Below are 18,677 nucleotides of genomic sequence, written 5' to 3' on the forward strand. Positions count from 1 at the left end.
AGCTTGGTACCAAGCTGCTATAGAATGAAGGAATGACTCTGAAGTGGCTCAATGCCTATAGCCTTCCCAGGGGCCAGCCTTCCCACTCAGAACTCATAGGGCCACACACACCTCATGCACATCTATTGACAAAACCAAACAGGCTCATTACTGTGTCCCTCAGATCTGGCAGGCCCCCAGCACAGCCCACAGACCCTGGACAAAGACTTAGGGTCTGCCTGCTATGTGACTAGAGGGGTGCAGATGGCAGCACTGGGTCTTTGGTTCCTCTGTGGCTAGCCTCTGCTGGCCATGCCAGGAAGGGTGGGTGGGATGAGGGTCTTAAAGAAGGAGAGGAAGCTGGAATCTCAAATTATTTTCCCGAAGCCACAGGACACCTCCAGTGGAGGCCTGTGGGCAGCCTGGCTGTGTCCCACCCTGAGATCAAAGCCAGACCCTCCCAGGACCCAGAATATGCTTCTCGGAAAGAGCTGGAGCCCACCTCTGAGGTGACCCACACCCACCCAATGGGCCTTGGCCAGGGGCACGGGGTGTGGCAGAATCTGTCAACCAAGAGGCTGAACCTGCCCCTGCCTGTTCATGGTGGAGCCACTGGGGCCTCAACCAAGCCCTGCTGCCCACACAACTCACCTGGGAGGCCTCAGGCTTTGCTCTGGGGTCAAAGATCCTCAGCTGCTTGTCCTGGAAAAGCAAAGAGGAGGCAACAAGAGTGCAATTAGGGTGGGCTGGGTCCCTGGGGGCCAGCCTGTCTCCTGGATCCCAGGCTCTGATGGTCCCACTCCTCAGTATACAGGGCTGGTATTCAGCACTAGGAGACCCCTCCCCAGGCTGGTTCCTCCTTCTCACCACAGGGGGCAGGCTCCTTTTCCTGCCTTAGTCATTCACCATAGAACTCTCATAGAGAACTCACTGACAAGAGTTCACATTCCCTAAGTTACATGCAGGATCTCTCCCCATCTTTCCAACCACCACATGAGGCAGTGTTATCACCATGTCCCCTTCACAGATGGAGAGACTGAAACCCAGAACAAAACTCTAGGCTCTCAGCTACTACACGTGTCCAGCCCTGTGCTGGCCCAGAGGGACTCACAGGACAATGTCATTTCTACACTTTAAAAATGTGATGTCTAACCAAGATGATGAGCTTACACATCTTAACCATCACTCAGCACACAGCTCTATATTACCCCAAGATGGCAATAGGAACAGACAAAAAGGAAAAAAATAAAATGCCTATACCTGTATAAGGACTTTATATCTGTGTGTGTGTGTATACATAAATATATGTGCATAAAGAACTGGGATGGGGGGGGGGCAGAATCTGAATCCATTATTTGCAGGCTTGGCCATGACAAGTTCTTTATTTTTTAACTGATTTGAGAGAGAGAGGAAGGGAAATACTGACGTGAGAGAGAGAAACATCCATCAGCTGCCTCCCGTATGGGCCCTTGTCCAGGATCGAACCTGCAACCTAGGTATGTGCTCTGACAGGAAATCCAACCTACAACCTTTTTGGTGAACAGGACAATGCTCCAACCAACTGAGCTATCTGGCTGGGGCAGTCATGATAAATTCTTAAGTGCTAAAAGGAAGACGCAGAATAACATGGCATGGTGCAATCCTACTGTGGTAAAAAGAAACAAAATTCCCTATTTGTCTAACCATGTATTTATAGGTTTTGCAAGTTTGCTGAGCAAGGAGAAAGATGTCAACTAGTACAAGCCATGTGTTAAAGATGGGTACCAGGGCTGGGGGATGTGGGGATTGATTAGCTTTTCCTTTTTAAATTTTGGAATGGTTCCACTTTGTTTCAATCAATATGGATTCATACTTTCATATTTTGAACAATGAACCTGCAATGAACAACTGGAATTTGAAATTAAAAGCACAATACCATTTACAATAGCACCCAAAATATTGAAATACTTAGCTATCAATCTAACAAAATATGTACAGGATCTATATGAGGAATACCATAGAACTCTCATGAAAAAATCAAATCTATAATAATAAAAGGGTAATATGCTAATTAGACTGGATGTCTTCCGGACATCCTTCCTGACAAAGCCAGGGCCAGAGAGAAACCAGCCCGGGTCCCGGTTGCCTGCGGGCGGCCCAGCGGAAGCCAGCTGGGGTCCCAGGTGCTTGCGGGCATCCCAAAGGAAGCCAGCCCAGGTGCCTGCTGGTGGCCAGAGGAGGGAAGCCCAGGTCACGGGTACCGGAGGGAAGCCGGTGCCGGCAGCTGGGGGAAGGAAGGCCTACTCTTGCACGAAATTTCGTGCATCGGGCCTCTAGTAACTAAATAAATGGAGAGAGAGATAGTCCATGTTCATGGACAGGACTCAATATTGTCAAGATGTCAGTTCTTCCCAACTTAAACTATAGATTCAATGCATTCCCAATGAAAATCCAAGTTATATTGTGGATATTAACAAACTGATTCTAAAGTTTAAATGGACAGGCAAAAGACTCACAATAGTCAACTCAATATTAAAGGAGAAGAACAAAGTTAGAGAATTGACGCTACCTGAATTTGCACTAAAGCAACAGCAATCAAGACAATATGGTATTGGCCTAGGAATAGACTAAACAGATTAAATGAGTAGAAAAGAAAGCCCAGAAATAGATCCCATATAGTCAACTGATCTTTGACAAAGGAGCAAAGACAATAGTCTTTTCAACAAATGTAACTAGAACAATTGGACATCCACGTGCAAAAAAATAAATCTAGACTTAGACTTTACACCTTTCATAAAAATTAACTCAACCTAGCCAGTTTGGCTCAGTGGATAGAGTGTCGGCCTGCGGACTAAGGGTCCCAGGTTCGATTCTGGCCAAGGGCACATGCCTGGGTTGTGGGCTCGACCCCTCCCCAGTAGGGGGCATGCAGGAGGCAGCCAATCAATGATTGTCTCTCATCATTGATGTTCTATCTCTCTTCCTTACTCTCTGAAATCAATACATATATATTTTTAAAAATTAACTCAAAATGGATCACAGACCTAACTGTAAAAAGCAAACCTATAAAACCTCTAGAAGATAATTTAGGAGAAAATCTAGGTGACCTGGCATTTGGCAATGACTATTTAGTTACAACACCAAAAGTATGATATATGAAAGAAATATTAGTAAATTGGGCTTGATTAAAATTAAAAACTTCTGCTCTGCAAAAGATACTGTTAAGAAAATGAAAAGACAAGCCGCAGACTGGGAGAAAATATTTGCAAAGCACATATCTGAGAAACAATTTGTATCCAAAATATACAAAACACTTAAAATTCAAAAATAAGAAAACAAGCAACCCAATTTAAAAAGGGCAAAGATTTGAATAGACACCTCACCAAAAAGGATACACAGATGAAAAATGAACATATAAAAAATGCTTGCCCTAGCTGGTTTGGCTCAGTGGATAGGGCGTCGACCTGTGGACTGAAAGGTCCTGGGTTCAATTCTGGTCAAGGGAACATGCTCGGGTTGAGGGCTTGATCCCCAGTGAGGGGTATGCAGGAGGCACCCAATCAATGAGTCTCTCTCATCATTGATGTTTCTCTCTCTCCCTCTCCCTTCCTCTCTGAAATCAATAAAAATATTTTTTTAAATGCTTAACATCACATCTCATTAGAGAACTGTAAATTTAAACAACCATGTGTTACAATTACACACCTATTAGAATAGCTAAAATTTTTTTTAAAATGAAGATACTAAATGCTAAGGAGGATGTGGAGCAACAGGAACTCTCATTTGCTGCTGATGGGAATGCAAAATCATGCAGACACTTTGGAAGACAGTTTGGCAGTTTCTTACAAAGCAAAAAATACTCTTACCATATGATCCAGCAATGGTCTCTTAAGTATTTACCCAGATGTGTTAAAACTTAAATGTTTATAGCAATTTAATCATAACGGCAAAAAATTGAAAGCAACCAAGATACCCCCAGTAGGTGAATAAATACATTGTGGTACATTCACATAATGGAATATTATCTATATATATATAAAAAGCCAGCAACCAGAACGCCGAAATGACTGGAACGACTGGTCACTATGAGGCCCACTGCAGCCAGCAAACCGGCCCAATCAGGAGGTGGGGCCAGCTGGCCAACCTCCTGCAGCCCCTCCCCCAGGCCAACCCCACCCCCGATAGGCCCCCACCCCCCCCATTGGCCCGCAGGCCCTTCCCCAAGCCGGCACTACCCCTGATTGCCCTCCCTACCCCAATAGGGGGTGGGGCCAGCTGGTCAACCTCCTGCAGCCCCTCCCCCAAGCCTGCCCCCGCCCCAGATGGGCCCCCACTACCCCGATTGGCCCATGGCCCCTCCTCCCAGCCAGCTCTGCCCCTGATCAGCCCCCCCCCCACTCCGATCAGGGGCAGGGCTGGCTGGCCAACCACCCATGGGCCCTCCCCCAGGTCGCTGGCCCCCAATCGGCCCTCCCCACCTCATTTGGGGGAAGGGCTGGCCGACCCATCGCCCACAGCCCCTCATCATGGCCGGCCCCACCCCCCAATGAGCCCCCACCACCCTGATCGGCCTGCGGCCCCTCCCCCCAGCCAGCTCCGCCCCCGATTGGCCCCCAATCAGGGATGGGGCCAGCTGGCCAACCACCACCCACAGACCCCCCATGGCCAGCCCTGCCCCCAGGAGGCCCCCCACCCCAATTGGGGGCAGGGCCCACTGGCCAATCGCCCGCGGCCCCTCCCCCCAGCTGGCCCAGCCCAGATCGGGTTCCAATCAGGGTGAGCCAGCCGGCCAACCTCCCACTGTCTCCTCCTCCCAACAGGCCCAGCCCCATCTGCTGATTGGGGCTGGGCCAGCTGTACCCCACCCATGAACGAATTTGTGCACTGGGCCTCTAGTTCAGTGATAACAAGAAATAGCTAATAGCCCAAACCATAAAACTCCTAGAAGAAAACACAGGGGAAAAGCTTCATGATGTTGGACTTGGTAATGGTTTCTTAGTTATAATACCAAAGCATAGGGAACAAAAGTAAAAATAGACAAGTGGTACTACATCAAGCTTAACTTTTGTTATAATCAAAGAACACAATCAACAGAGTAAAAGAACCTATGGAATGGAAGAAAACATTTGCAAATCATATATCTGATAAGGGGTTAATATCCAGAATATATAAAGAGCTCATACAACTTCACAACAAAAAAAATCAAATAACCCAATTAAAAAATAAGCAAAGGATTTAAATAGACCTTTCTCCAAAGTTATACAAATGGCCAAAAAACATATGGAAAGATATTCAACATTACTAATCTTCAGAGAAATGCTTATCAACACCACAATGAGATATTATCTCATACCCATTAAGATGACAACTATCAAAATTCAGAAAATAACAAGTGTTGGTGGGAATGTGGATAAATCAGAACTCTTGGGTACTGTTGGTGGGAATGTAAAATAGTAAAGCCACTAGGAAAATAGTGTGGTAGTTCCTAAAAAAATTAAAAATAGAATTATCATATGATCCAGAAATTCCACTTTGGAGTATACCAGGTGTACCGGTAATAATGTGAATTTTGTAACCAAAGAAAACATCATAATTTTAAGAGAAATATCAAAAGTGCTTTATTCAAAGTAATGTCCATTGCTAACTACACATTTCCCCATTTTTCAGGTAATCTGTGGATACCGGCCCAATAGAACTTTTCTTGTTTTAAGCAAACCATTCAGAGACCCAATTTTCCACTTCTTCATATGTTTTGAAGTGCTGCTCAGAAAGTGTGTGTGCCATCCATCGGAACAAGTGGTAATCTGAAGGAGCAAGGTCTGGTGAATATGGCAGGTGGGTCTTCCCAGGCAAGATCTTTTAACGTGTCTTTAACTGGTTCTGAAGTGTGTGATGGTGCATCATCATGAAGCAAAATTATTTTGCCTTATCTTCTGGAACATTCTGGTCATTTCACGATCAAAGCATGGTTCAAATTGATTATTTGTTGTCGGTAGCAATCAGTATTAATGGTTTCACCTGGTTTTAGAAGCTCATAATATACCACATGTTCCTGATCCCACCAAACGCTGAGCATGGTCTTCTTTCCAAAGCGATTTGGCCTTGCAGTGGATGTTGATGGTTGACCTGGATCAACCCATGATTTTGTGCGTTTGGGATTCTCAAAATAAATCCACTTTTCATCGCCAGTCACAATTCGATGCAAAAAAGACTTTCTTTTGTGCCGTTGAAGCAACATTTTACTGATGACTTTTTGGTTTTCCATTTGTCTTTTGTTCAGTTGATGTGGCACCCATTTTCCTTCCTTTAAAATCTTTCCCATTGTTTGTAAACGATTGGACATTGTTTGCTGAGCAAACAATCTTTAATATTTCTGCAAGTTCTTTTTGAGTTTGACACACATCTTCATCAAATAAAGCTTGTAATTGTTGGTCTTCAAACTTTTTTGGTTGACTGGACATTCTTTGTCTTTCACATTGAAATCATCACTTTTAAAGCATTTAAACCAGCGTTCACAAGGATCTTGAGATGGAGCATGTTCACCATACGCTTCCCGAAATATTCAGCAGCACTTTTCTTCAAAATAAAGTAATCTATATATATAAAAGCCCAGCAACCAGAACGGCAGAACGACCAAAACGACCAGTGCCTATGACGTGCACTGCGGCAGCCAACCAGCCTGATCCAGGCCCTGATTGGTCCCTCTGCCCTGGCCGACCCGGCCCTCAATCGACCCCCAACACCTCAATTGGGGACGGGGCCAGCCGCCAAGCACCTGTATCCTCTCCCCCACCCACAGGCCTGGCCCTGATTGGCCCCATCCGTGCAAGCCGGCCAGACCCCACCCATGCACGAATTTGTGCACTGGGCCTCTAGTGAACTAAAACTTCCCGCAAATGCTCATTTTTTTGGCACGAAATTCAACATTTTTACGTGTAAAAATATCTATGATGTTAACACCTTCAGCAAATTTGATATATGAAGTTTTGAAGCTTGCTGTCAATACAACAAAATAGCATACATATCAAATCGGATATATATCAACATATGTGTAACTCCATCTATTAAAAACAATCTGCATTATTAACAGGTACACCTAGTATACCAAAAAGAATTGGAAACAAGGTCACAAAGAGATATTTGCACACCCACATTCAAAGCAGCATTATTCACAGTAGCTATACTAAACACGGAAGCAACCTAAGTGTCCATTATGGCTGGATGAAGAAACAAAATGTGTTATATACATACAATGGAATATTATTCAGCCTCAAAAGGGAAGGAAATCCTGTCACATGCTACATGGATGAATCTTGAGGACATTACACATAATGAAATAAGCCAGTCACAAAAAGACAAATACTGTATGATTCCACTCATATGCAGTATCTAAAGTGGTCAAATTCATAGACAGAAAGACATTAGAATGGTGGTTGCCAGGGGCTGAGGGAGGGGGCAAAGGAAAGTTGTTTCATGGGCGTAGAATTTCAGTTCTACAGATGAAAAAGTTCTGAAGACCTGTTTCACAACAATGTAAAAATACCTAACATGACTGAACTGTATACTTAAAAATGGTTAAGATGGTAAGTTTTATATGTGTTTTTACCATAATTTTAAAAAACAGCTATCAGTCCACAAAAAGACATGGAGAAACCAAAAATATATATTACTAAGTGAAAGACGCCAATATGGAAAGGCTACATATTGTATGACTCCAACTATATGGCATTTGGGGAAAGACAACTCTTATAAAGACAGCAAAAAGATCAGTGGTTGCCAGTGGTTTGGAGACAACGAGGGAGGGATGAAGAGGTAAAGCGCAGGGCACTTTTAGGGTGGTAAACTTATTCTGTATGATGCTATACTGGTGAGTACATGACATTATGAATTTGTCAAAACCTATTCTCATCATAGATGTTTCTAACTCTCCCTCTCTCTTCCTCTCTGAAATCAATAAAAATATATTCTTATTTTTTAAAAAAGGAAAGAAGCCTAACCGGTTTGGCTCAGTGGATAGAGCGTCGACCTGCGGACTGAAAAGTCCCAGGTTCAATTCCGATCAAGGGTATATATCGTGGTTGCGGGCACATCCCCAGTAGAATGTGTGCAGGAGGCAGCTGATCGATGTTTCTCTCTCATCAATGTTTCTAACTTTCTATCCTTCTCCCTTCTTCTCTATAAAAAAATCAATGAAATAAGTTTTTTTTAAAAAAGAAAGAAAAGAAAGAAAGGAAACACCAGTGATGACAGAGAATCATTGATTGGCTGCCTCCTGCACGCCCCCTACTGGGGATTGAGCCCAAAATCTGGGCATCGAGCCCAAAACCTGGGCATGTGCCTTTGATCAGAATCGAACCTGGGACTCTTCAGTCCAATGCTCTATCAACTGAGCCAAACCAGCTAGGGCTCATCATTGGTGTTCCTATCTCTCTCCCTCACCCTCCCTTTCTGAAATCAATAAAAATATATTTAAGGGGAAAAAGCATGAGAAAAGATGTGGAGACATGAGCTTGCTGGCATGAGATGTGGAGGGGAAGAGATTGCCATGTGAAGAAAGTGGGTGGCAGGAATAAAGAGGCAGCTGGACAAGGGAGGGGCCGGCTCAGAGATGGCCTGGAAAGCCACACCTCGGTGGCGGACCGTCCCAGGCTTTCCTGACACACCTCAGCAGGTTCCCAGGGTTCTTGGGTCACTGCTGGCAAAGCTTTCCCTGCTACTTTAGTGAGCACTTGCTATGTGTCAGGCGGACACCAGACACAGTCCAGGATTAGCTCTAAAGCACCACTCCACTCCAAAGCCTCGTGTTCAGGATGTCATTTAGAGACCAGACAGCCAAGGACATTGAGGGACAGAGACAGGCAGAAAGAACAGTGAGAGAGAGAGAAGTGAGAGTACAGAGAGAGGCAGAGAGAGCCAAGAGAGACAGAAAGGGAACAGAGAGACACAGAGGGGACAGAGACAGGGAACACAGAGCAATAGAAAGAGGACAACTATAGACAAGAGGAAAGATAACAAGGGACAGAGACAGGGAAGCAAGAGATGGACAGAGGATAAGGAGAGACAGAGAAAAACCCAGGCAAGAGAGACCCCCTCCTGGCAGCAGGAGCAACTCACACCTGAGTGGCAGAGCCACCAGGAGAGCCAGTGGCCTGGATTCAAACACCAACTCCACCACTCTGTGATCTGGGCAAACCCAGAGCCCTTGGTAGGATGAGGATAATGGCAGTGCCTCTCACGAGTCAGTAACAGTCTTGGTACGTGAGCAGTCCCTAAAGGTAGTTGGGCCATCTAACCAGGGCTCAGGTTGGACACTGGAGGCTGGTCTTGTGCTGATGGGGGTCTAGGGGACCCGACAGAGGGGGTGGCATAGGCTGTGGGGGACAGCGTGTCCGCTAGGCTCACGGTAGCAGAGTGGGGGAGCTATCCACGAGGCAGGCGCGCCCCCTAGTGGCTGCCTGGAGAAGCTGGAAGGGGGACAGGAAAGGACTTTGGTGGGATTGGGCCCAGGCCTTGCAGAGGAATCACCAGCCCTGAGAGGAAGAGCTGCTCCAAGGTAGGATGGGAGTCAGGCCAGGCACCAGGGAGGTTTCCTCACCAGCAGGGAGATGGTGCTTTAATGGGAAGCATCTTCCAGCTTCCTCCTTCCCTCCCCCTTCCTCTCTTTCATTCTGTGCTTGTCTCTCTCACACATGCCAAGGAAACACAGGGCAGAGAGGGTTTCTCATTGGAGGCGGAGTTCACAGCCTAAATGCAGGACTCCGACAGGTCGGTTCCCCTGCCTGAGATGCCCGTCCTTTCCTCAGTGAGAACTCATACCTAAGGACCAGCCTTGACCTCACTGTCCCTTTGGAAGTCATGCCCACCAGCCTTTAGCCTGAGCATTGGCCGCCACATGACCACCTTGTCCTCGAGCAGCAGCTTCTTAGGGGCCAGCAGCCCAGTATTATTTACCTCCTGACACCCAAAGCTCAGGCCAATGTCTGGAACCTATTGCTTAATGAACCAAATGAGGGGAAAAGTTAATAAAGACTAGGAAATAGTTAAGTAAAATAAGCCAGTCAAGAGAAAGACAAGCACCATATGATATACTTATATGTGCAATCTAATGAACAAAATAAACTAACAAACAAAATAGAAACAGAAATACAGAGAACTGATAGGTGTCAGAGGGGAGGGGTTTGTGTGAAAAGGGTGAAGGTATTAAGCAATCAAAAAAACAAACACAACACAACCTCATAGACACAGACAACAGCATGGTAATTACCAGAGGGAAAAGGGAGTGGGGAAGGTTGACGAGGGTAAAGTGGGGATAAAGGGTGATGGAAGGAGATGTGACTTGGGGTGGTGAATACATAATATATGGATAATGTATTACAGAATTGTACACCTGAAACCTAAGTAATTTTATTAACAAACTAGAGGCACAGTGCACGTATTCGTGCACTGGTGGGGTCCCTAGGCCTGGCCTGTGGGGATTGGGTCAAAACCAGCTCTCCAACATCCCCCAAGGGGTCCCAGATTGCGAGAGGGCAGTTCTCCTGGCTCCCTCCTCTCTGGTTCCAGGTGCGTCACCCGAGAACCGCAGCTGCCAAGTCACCGCAGCTCGGCAGCTCCTGCGTTGAGCGTCTGCCCCCTGGTGGTCAGTGTGCATCAGAGCTACTGGTCAGACGGTCACTTGGGCTTTTATATATATAGATGCCACACAAATAAATTCCATTTTAAAAAATGTTTAAAAAGACTAGGAAATGGGGCCTCTAAGAAGTTGGGAAAAAATAGAGATGGAAATAGATTCCAAGTATGCAGACACATTTTCTCCTTCAGCGGCGTCCTTACCCACATACCCCCTCCCAACCAGCTCCTGTCCCCCATTCCCTATCCCTGCCACATTTCCCACAAGAGCCATTGCAGGCTTTTCCTTGCCTTCCCCCATTCTTCACATGTGGCTTCAGGCCACAATATACTCCAAAAGGTCCTGAAGGTCACCCATGTCCCCAAATCCAACAAGTGAGTGTCCTTCACCTCTTTACAGACTCTACCACATAAACACAGATAGTGCCCACCTTTCTATCTTCAGCTCAGTTTGCTGCCCAGAGCCCTAGTCCATGGACTAAAATGATATCTCTGCTTGAATGTCCCAGGTAATTCAAACCCAACAGGCCTACAGCCAATACCCAGAAGCAGCCTCATAACCCCCAACAGGCCTACAGCCAATACCCAGAAGCCAGCCTCATAACCCCCCACTCCTCACATCCAGCCCCCCACCAACCCATGGCTCTCATCCCCAAGTCTGCCCCTCTGTACCAGCCCTGGCTGAGGACACTCCTTTCCTCCCCCAGAAGCTGTAGCACTGTTACTTTTGCATATGGGCCCCTGCAATGCTCTGTCCACAAGGCAGCTGGGGAGCTTTCAAAATGCAAATCTGCTCACTTCACACTATAGGCTGTCCCTCTTCTGGTTTTAATCACTCCAGTGTTTTCTGGTTGTTTCTACAATAACAAGCACAACCCTTGTGCACTCAACTCTGCTCTCTGCACACAGCCTTGCCCTGGCCCCTGCACCCAACCCTGCAGTTCTCAGAACCTCTCTATGTCCCATGTCATTAACCCTTCCTTCAGAGCCTGTATCCAAGTCCACTGTCTATGGCCTAGCCTTCCCGGCTCCTCTGACCAACTTAGAGCACTTCATGTCTCTCTCTCAGATCCCATTTCACAGGTCAGTTATTGTTTAACTAGAGGCCCGATGCATAAAATTCATGCAAGGGGCCTGGCCCCCCACCACCACCTTGGCTGCCTCGGCCCCCACCGTCACGGAGGCCACCTCGGCCCTCACAGCCCCTGCTTCATCCGGAAGGTCATCCAGAAAGAATCTGGTCTAATTAGCATGTTACACTTTTATTATTATAGATCTGTCTGATTCCCTAATCCACATTGGCCACTGCCACCTCCACAGGACTGGGCGAGCACGGGGCCTGGTGTCAGCGAGGACTATGAGGTCTGCATACTGGGTATTAGGGTTGACATAGCATCCTGAGTCTGAATTCTCCTAAAAGTTTGGACAAAGGAGATAGGCAGGCAGGTGAGGCTGCCTGAAGTTGGTGATAGGAGCCAAATGGCACAAACCAGAGCCCAGCAGGGCCAGAGTGTGGCTTTACTTGGGCCCTCATCTAATAGGAACCTCAGGCCCTGGTACCAAGGTGGGATAGGTGTTTGCAGATGCAGGTGTGAGCCAGAGGTGAGAGGCCAGCTGAGGTGGGGGAGGGGCTCATACGCCTTCTGCCCCATAAATACCACCCAGCCCGACAAATACAGCCTAGAATGTGTGCTCCATGACACCATGGCCCTGAGAGGAGCAGGGCATGCCTCAGGCCCCCCACAGGCACTTACTTGAGCCTCACCGCCCACCTGCTTACCTTGCATGTTGTGCTCAGCAGGGCTCCATCTCGGCTCCAGACAGCACCCTGCACCAGGTCCCTGTGGGCTGCCAGCTCTGCAGAGAAGCAGCCAAGGTCAGGGTCCCCACACCCTGCCCTGGGCAGTAAGAACACAGGGAAGCAGGTGGGCCTAGTTGGAGTTAACTCTCTGGGGCAAAGGCAGCAGCTGCCAGAGTCCCTTCTCAGGTGGAAGGAACAAGGGCAGTAGCTCCTTCCAGATATTCTGTACTATATCCAGGGGCTCTTTCCTCAGCCCTACCATTGTCAGGCCATGCTCCTACTCTGAAACCTTCCAAGGTTCCCTGCTCCCCACCCCCATGGAACTGCTGTGTTGTGCTGAGGAATAATTAAACTCTCAGCACAGTGCTGGGCAGGTGATAAGGGCTTGAGATGATAGTTACAGGTGGGGTGACTCCCTAATGACATCTGCCTAGTGACCTTCACCTCTGCTTCAAGGGTCAGGCTGGTCTCTTCAACTGTGCCAGGAACTCTTTGGGGGCAAGCCCTGCACCTTGTACTTTCCATTGTGGCACAAGATGCCTCCAGGGTGGGCACTGACTGATGCTGTCAGGAGGGGAACCCTGAGACTCCTAGTTATGCTACTAATGGCCCTTGGCCTCAGCCCCACTGTGAGCTTGGTGTACCCTGGACACTGCACAGCTCTGGGGTGCCAGTTTGTCCTTCAACTCTCTGAGCCTTGTGTATGTGTTTGTATGTGTTTAATTTATTGATTTTAGAGAGGAAGGGAGAAAGAGAAATATCAATTTGTTGTTCCACTTATTTATACATTCATTGACTGATTGATGCTTGTATGTGCCCTGAATGGGATTAAACCCGCAACCTTGGTGTATGTGGATGACATTTTAACTGATCTACCTGGCCAGAGCTGAGCCTTGTGTCTTTCCCCTAAAAAGGAAGGACTCTGCAAAAGGGACTCAGTGACACTACCACAAAAAAACACTTGGGCTCAGCTGAGGTTCATACTGCAAGGTCATAACCAGTCAAATACTGAGGTATCTGGCTCAAAGTTGTTATCATCTAAGCATGCTCTGGATGTCTGTGTCAACCCCCCATACACACACACACACACACACACACACACACACACACACACACATTTCACATATTGAAACCTAACCCCCACTGTGATGGAATTTGGAGGTGGGAGCCTTTGGGAGGTGATTAGCTCATGAGGGGGGAAGCACCCATGAATGGGATTAGTACTTTTATAAAAGAGAGCTCCCTCCCCTCTTCCACCATGTGAAGACACAGGGAATAAGATGGCTGACTATGAATCAGGAAGTAGGTTCTCATCAGACACCAAATCGGCTGGCACCTTGATCTTGGACTCCCAGCCTCTAGAACTGTGAGAAATAAATTTCTATTGTTTATAAACCACCCAGTCCATGGGATTTTGTTATAGCAGCCTATACAGACTAGGTCAATCTATATTAGGAAGATGAGAGGAAGAAAAAACATGACGAGGCAGGGATGGGCTGGGACTATAAGAGAGCAAATCCTCATCTCATGGGTAGAAGTCGATAGTTTGTTTTCAAAACTGAAATGACATGTAACTCAAGAAATAACAGTATAAGAAAGTTATTTAGACATGTGGAGGAAAAAGTAGAAAAAACAGCTGTAATTAAAACATGTGCCATGGGAAATAGAGATGGTGGGATGTTCTTAAGACTTGGTTTTATACTATGTACAAGTGATTTTTTTTTTATACTTACTTTACAACTCATGATATCAAACACATAAACAAAGAAACAGAACATTTTCCAGGAGGGGGCTGCCCAGAAAGTGACGTGGCTAGTGTGGCCCATACCTGTTAGGGGCTGCTGCTTAGCCACATCCCAGACCTTCACGGCTGTGCCTGCCGTGCTCACCAGGATGCCATCCACAGTGGGGTGGAACTGCAGCACCTCTACCCGGGTGTCCTCAGGGCCCAGCACCAGCCCAGGTCCCGAGGGCAGCGCCTGGCCAGAGGCTGGCAGTCTCCATAGTTTCATCTGTGGGAAAGAGTAAGCCTGTGAGTCCAGGAGAGGGAGGGTCCTCACTGCCCCCAACTCCAGGGGTCATGCTTGGGCATGAGGCTGTGTGTCTGTTGGGAAAAGGAGGGAGACCTGGCTCAGGGTCACAAGTGTGGTTGAAGGCTGGGGGGAAATGGGAGCAGGGAAATCAGGGTTCTGATCCATCTCTTCTGAGCCTCCCACACTACCCCAGCCCTGATGTCCTTAGGCAGTCAAGCAGCAAGCCAGCACATCACAGGCAGGGCTCCGGCAAGTGCACAGGAGTATGTGGGAGTTGGTGTGGGTTAAGGAACTAAGAAAGTCTGGGCTGGCCTAGCCCTGCAAATCTGTGGAGGAGCTGAAGGGGTAGTGGGAGGGGTTGGACTAGGAAGGAGCAGGGCCCCAGAGGCTCAGGGGGCTCAGAAGGCCCCAAATAGGAGTGGGTGAGGCATTGAGCAACTCTTCCAATGGTTCCACTCACCGTCCTATCTGCTGAGCCTGTGGCCAGGAGAAAGTCATCAAAGGGAGAGAAGTCCAAGTCCGTGACCAGGTCTGCAGGAAAGGAATGGTTGACTCAGGCCCAACTAGAACCCGCCAGAACATCCTGTTTCCAGCCCAAAGCCTGGGATCAAAGCCCAGGGCTTCAGAGGTGACATCTCTGCACACATGGAAGCAGGCTCAAAGTCCCAGAAGGAGAGCACCTCTGCAAACTATGGGCAACTGCCATAGGCCTGCCTGCAACACATATCCCCGCGAGCCCTGTAGACCCAGGGTGGCCAAAGACCTGGCAGGGAGAGGTCAGCAGGGCAATGGGAAAAGAGCTCCTCGCTGATGTGGCTCAGTTGGTTGAGTGTCGTCCCATGCAACAAAAGGTCACCGGTTCAATTCCCGGTCGGAGCTCATATTCAGGTTTCGGATTCAATCCCCAATCAGGGTGCCTATGGGAGGCAACAGGTGGATGTTTCTCTCTCACATTGATGTTTCTCTTTTTCTTCCCCTCTCCCTTTCTCTCTAAAATCAATAAAAACATATTTAAAAAATGGAAGAAAAGGTATTTCTGTAAAAAAAAAACCACATAAAAAAACTCATTGGATTACCAGGAACCTGAAGTCACCTAAAGCCCAGAGCCTAGCACAAGGTTTGGCAAGAATTATGTGAATGAACACAGTTCTGGCCTCACTGTAGTCACAAGGAATTCACAAACCATTCAGTCCGACTGTCCCTCAGCACTTCCTCAAGGAGACACATACATCTGTGCAGATGCAACAAGGAGCAAGTTCTGCCCACAGGGGTGACCCATAGATCAGAGGTAGGGAAGCCTCCAATGAGATGCATGGTGAATCTTGGAGAAGGCAGTAGGAAGAGAGGGAGGAAGGTGGTTGTCACTTGCCTGACCTAGGCATTCTCTACCCTATTACTCCCCCCAATGTGGGAGTGCACCTGATCTGTGCCCCAGCAGCCAGCTTCTCTCTTAGGAGAGTTAAACCTGGAATAGGAAGGCCTAGCAACAGGGTGCTTTAGGGACTGGCCTAGGTGGAGGGTCACCAGCTCAGAGGGAGCTGGCAGCTTCCATGCCAGGACCCTCCAAAGACCTGAACATCTAGCTGACCCTTTGGTTCTGGAAGCTTCCCAGGAATTTCCCAATAAATTTATTTTTGTCTTAAGCAAGTTGGAATTGGTCTTCTGTTCTTTGCAACCAAAGAACCTGAACTGCCCAGCTCTGGCAGGTGGAGGTTGGGGTGCACAGAGTGAACCAGAGCCCAGAGGGGAAATGAGGCTGGGGGAGGGGGAAGCGGAGATGAGGCCAGGGCTTGGGTGTTGAGGGGAATGTAAGCAGGACAGCCAGGCCTGTATCACCACAGCAAAAAGCAGAGTGGCCAAGCATTACATTTTCCTCCTGGCCAGAGATAAGGAAGAAAAAGGGGAGTATGAGGACAGGTACACCTTGGGACACCCTCAGCCTGGACTCCTGGCCACAAACCCCTGCTGCCCCATCCTGCAGGCTCCGAACTGGACAGGGCAGGGCACAAGCCCGGAGCAGCAGCCAATGTAGACAGTCTGGCACACTGAGGGAATAAGAGGTAGTAATGTGGCCGATCTGAGAAGCCTGAGTTCTTCATGTGCATTTATCTCACCAAATCCTCAGTGACCCACCAGGATGGCACTGTGGCATCATCACCCAAGTGGAGGACAAGGACACAGGGACAGAGAGGTTAAATAACTTGTCTAGAGCTATAGCTAAGAAAGGGCAAAGCTGGAGGGGTCAGGCCAGGCTGTCCAGCTTCAGAACCTACAGACTCAGCACATTATCAAACTGCCTTTCCCAAACTGGGGCACATCCCCGGCCCACCCCACAGCCCAGACATGCAGAAAGGCCCTCTAGATGCCTCCCTGCCCTCTGCTCCCCTGGGAAGCTGGGCTAAAGGGCCACTTGGCCCTGAGGCAAGACATAGAAGGCGCCCCAAAGTCTGGGCATCCTGAAGACAGGGCAGTAGCCAGAGCCCAGCCCACCACAGTCTCCCCACCACCACTGGCACTGGAGCCTTGAAGGCAGGTTCTGAGAGAGCTGGAGCTCAGCTATTCTCACTGCAGCTTCCCAGCAAGGTTGCTCCTGCAAAGAGAGGCTCTGAATAATTGGAGCTACAGTGAAGCTACAACCTGCCAACAGAAACCTGGTCCAGCTTCTATTTGGAACCCCCAAGTCACAGGGCACTCACCACCTCACAAACTCCACCAATTTGGAGCAACTCTCCCGTGAATAAAAAATATCTAGAAGCAAGCAGTAGGGTGCCTAAGAGCACAAGGTCAGATAGACCTGGCTCTGCCAGCAGCAATATCAACATTGGCAAGGTCCTAACCTGAGCCTCAGTTTTCCTAGCTGAAAAGTGGGTTATTTTTAAATATACTTGAAAAAGATATGAGAGCAGATGAGAAAGCAGACTTCTTACATATGCTGCAACACAGGTGGATCTCAAAGCATTATGCTAAGTGAAAGAGGAGAGATTCAAAAGACCATGCACGGTATTTTCCATTTATGTGAAATGTTCAGAAAAGGCCAGTCTATAGAGCAGAGGCTGGCAAACATTTTCTGGAAAGGGTGAGGTAGTAAATGTTTCAGGCTTTTAAGGCCATATGGTCTCTGCTCAACGCTGCAGTTGTTGAGAGAAAGTGACTACAGACTGGCCATCGATGAAGAGGCCTGGCAGTGTTCCAAAACAACAGTTTACAAAGACAGGCAGCAGGCCAGATTTGGCCACACCAGTAGCTTGCAGACCCCAGCTGCAGAGGCAGAAAGTACATCAACAGTTGCCTGAGGCTGCAGTGCCTGAGATGGAAATGATTTAAGCACAAAGGGGCATGAGGAATCTTCTGGGGAAATGTCTAAAACTGAATGGTGGTATACACAAGCCTGTAACATTAATAAAAGTCATCAAATTCTTCATTTAAAACAGGTAACATTAATGATATGTAAATGATACCTTGATAAAGTTGTAAAAAGCTTTAAAGAAGGAGAAGATGAGAAAATGGGGGGGGGGGGGAAGGACATAGAGAGGGCTCCAACAATCTTCATTACTGTTATTTTAATAACTGCCATCATCATCATCATCATCTTCATTCCTACATTGAGCTGCACACCCACAACAGGAACCAAAGGTTGGCCCCTTCTCTCACCTAAGGCCATCCAGCAGCCAGCCAGCAGTGCAGGCCAGGACTGGCCCACAGCTGCCAAAGCTGGACAGGGAGAAAGGAGACAACCGGGGGCCATCCTAGGAGAGCAAACTGTTTCCTGAAAGTGGGCAGATTGTCAGGCAGGTTGTTGGGAGCCCCCAGAAGTAGCTGTGGCAGCTCTCTTGGTGACAATTTCTCTCTTGCCCTGCAGCCCAGCCCACACTTTCCTTGGAGAGCCCTGAGGAGTCTGGCTGGGGAGGAGGCCTGGTGGCGAGGGGTGGTCTCCTAAGCTCCAGGAAAGGACACAGGGCTAAGAACCACATAGAGTTGAGTCCTCTGCAGTAATAGGAAGCCAGCATCAGGGAGTCGGGTGCAGGTTGGTGCATATCCCCCTTCCTCCCAGCTTGACCACATGGAGCACCCAGCCTTCCTCCTCTCTGCCAGGCCCGAATTCTCTAGCAGGATCTAGCCTTCTAATCTGGACCCCACCTGTGAGAAGGAACAGTGAAAACAACAGGAGGGACCTGGAAAGTCACGGGCCTGTGAGACCAGGTGAGTATGAATCCCTGGCCCCGGAGAAGGAGGAGCAAGTTCCAGACTTCCTGGAT

General features: G+C 48.1%; 1 protein-coding gene across 1 annotated transcript in view; it reads right to left on the bottom strand.

Annotated features, from left to right (window-relative positions):
- Positions 1–18,677, bottom strand: part of LOC307110897 (coronin-7) — a 57,617-nt gene that overhangs the window by 34,907 nt on the left and 4,033 nt on the right. The window contains exons 4-7 of the mRNA XM_079790408.1: positions 14,882–14,952; positions 14,217–14,400; positions 12,368–12,444; positions 631–681 (exon numbers count right to left, since the gene is read on the bottom strand). Coding sequence (XP_079646534.1) covers positions 631–681; positions 12,368–12,444; positions 14,217–14,400; positions 14,882–14,952 — 383 coding nt within the window. The remainder of the gene's footprint in view (positions 1–630; positions 682–12,367; positions 12,445–14,216; positions 14,401–14,881; positions 14,953–18,677) is intronic.

Source organism: Cnephaeus nilssonii, assembly GCF_951640355.1.
Source record: "Cnephaeus nilssonii genome assembly, chromosome: 2".
Classification (NCBI taxonomy): Eukaryota; Metazoa; Chordata; class Mammalia; order Chiroptera; family Vespertilionidae; genus Cnephaeus; species Cnephaeus nilssonii.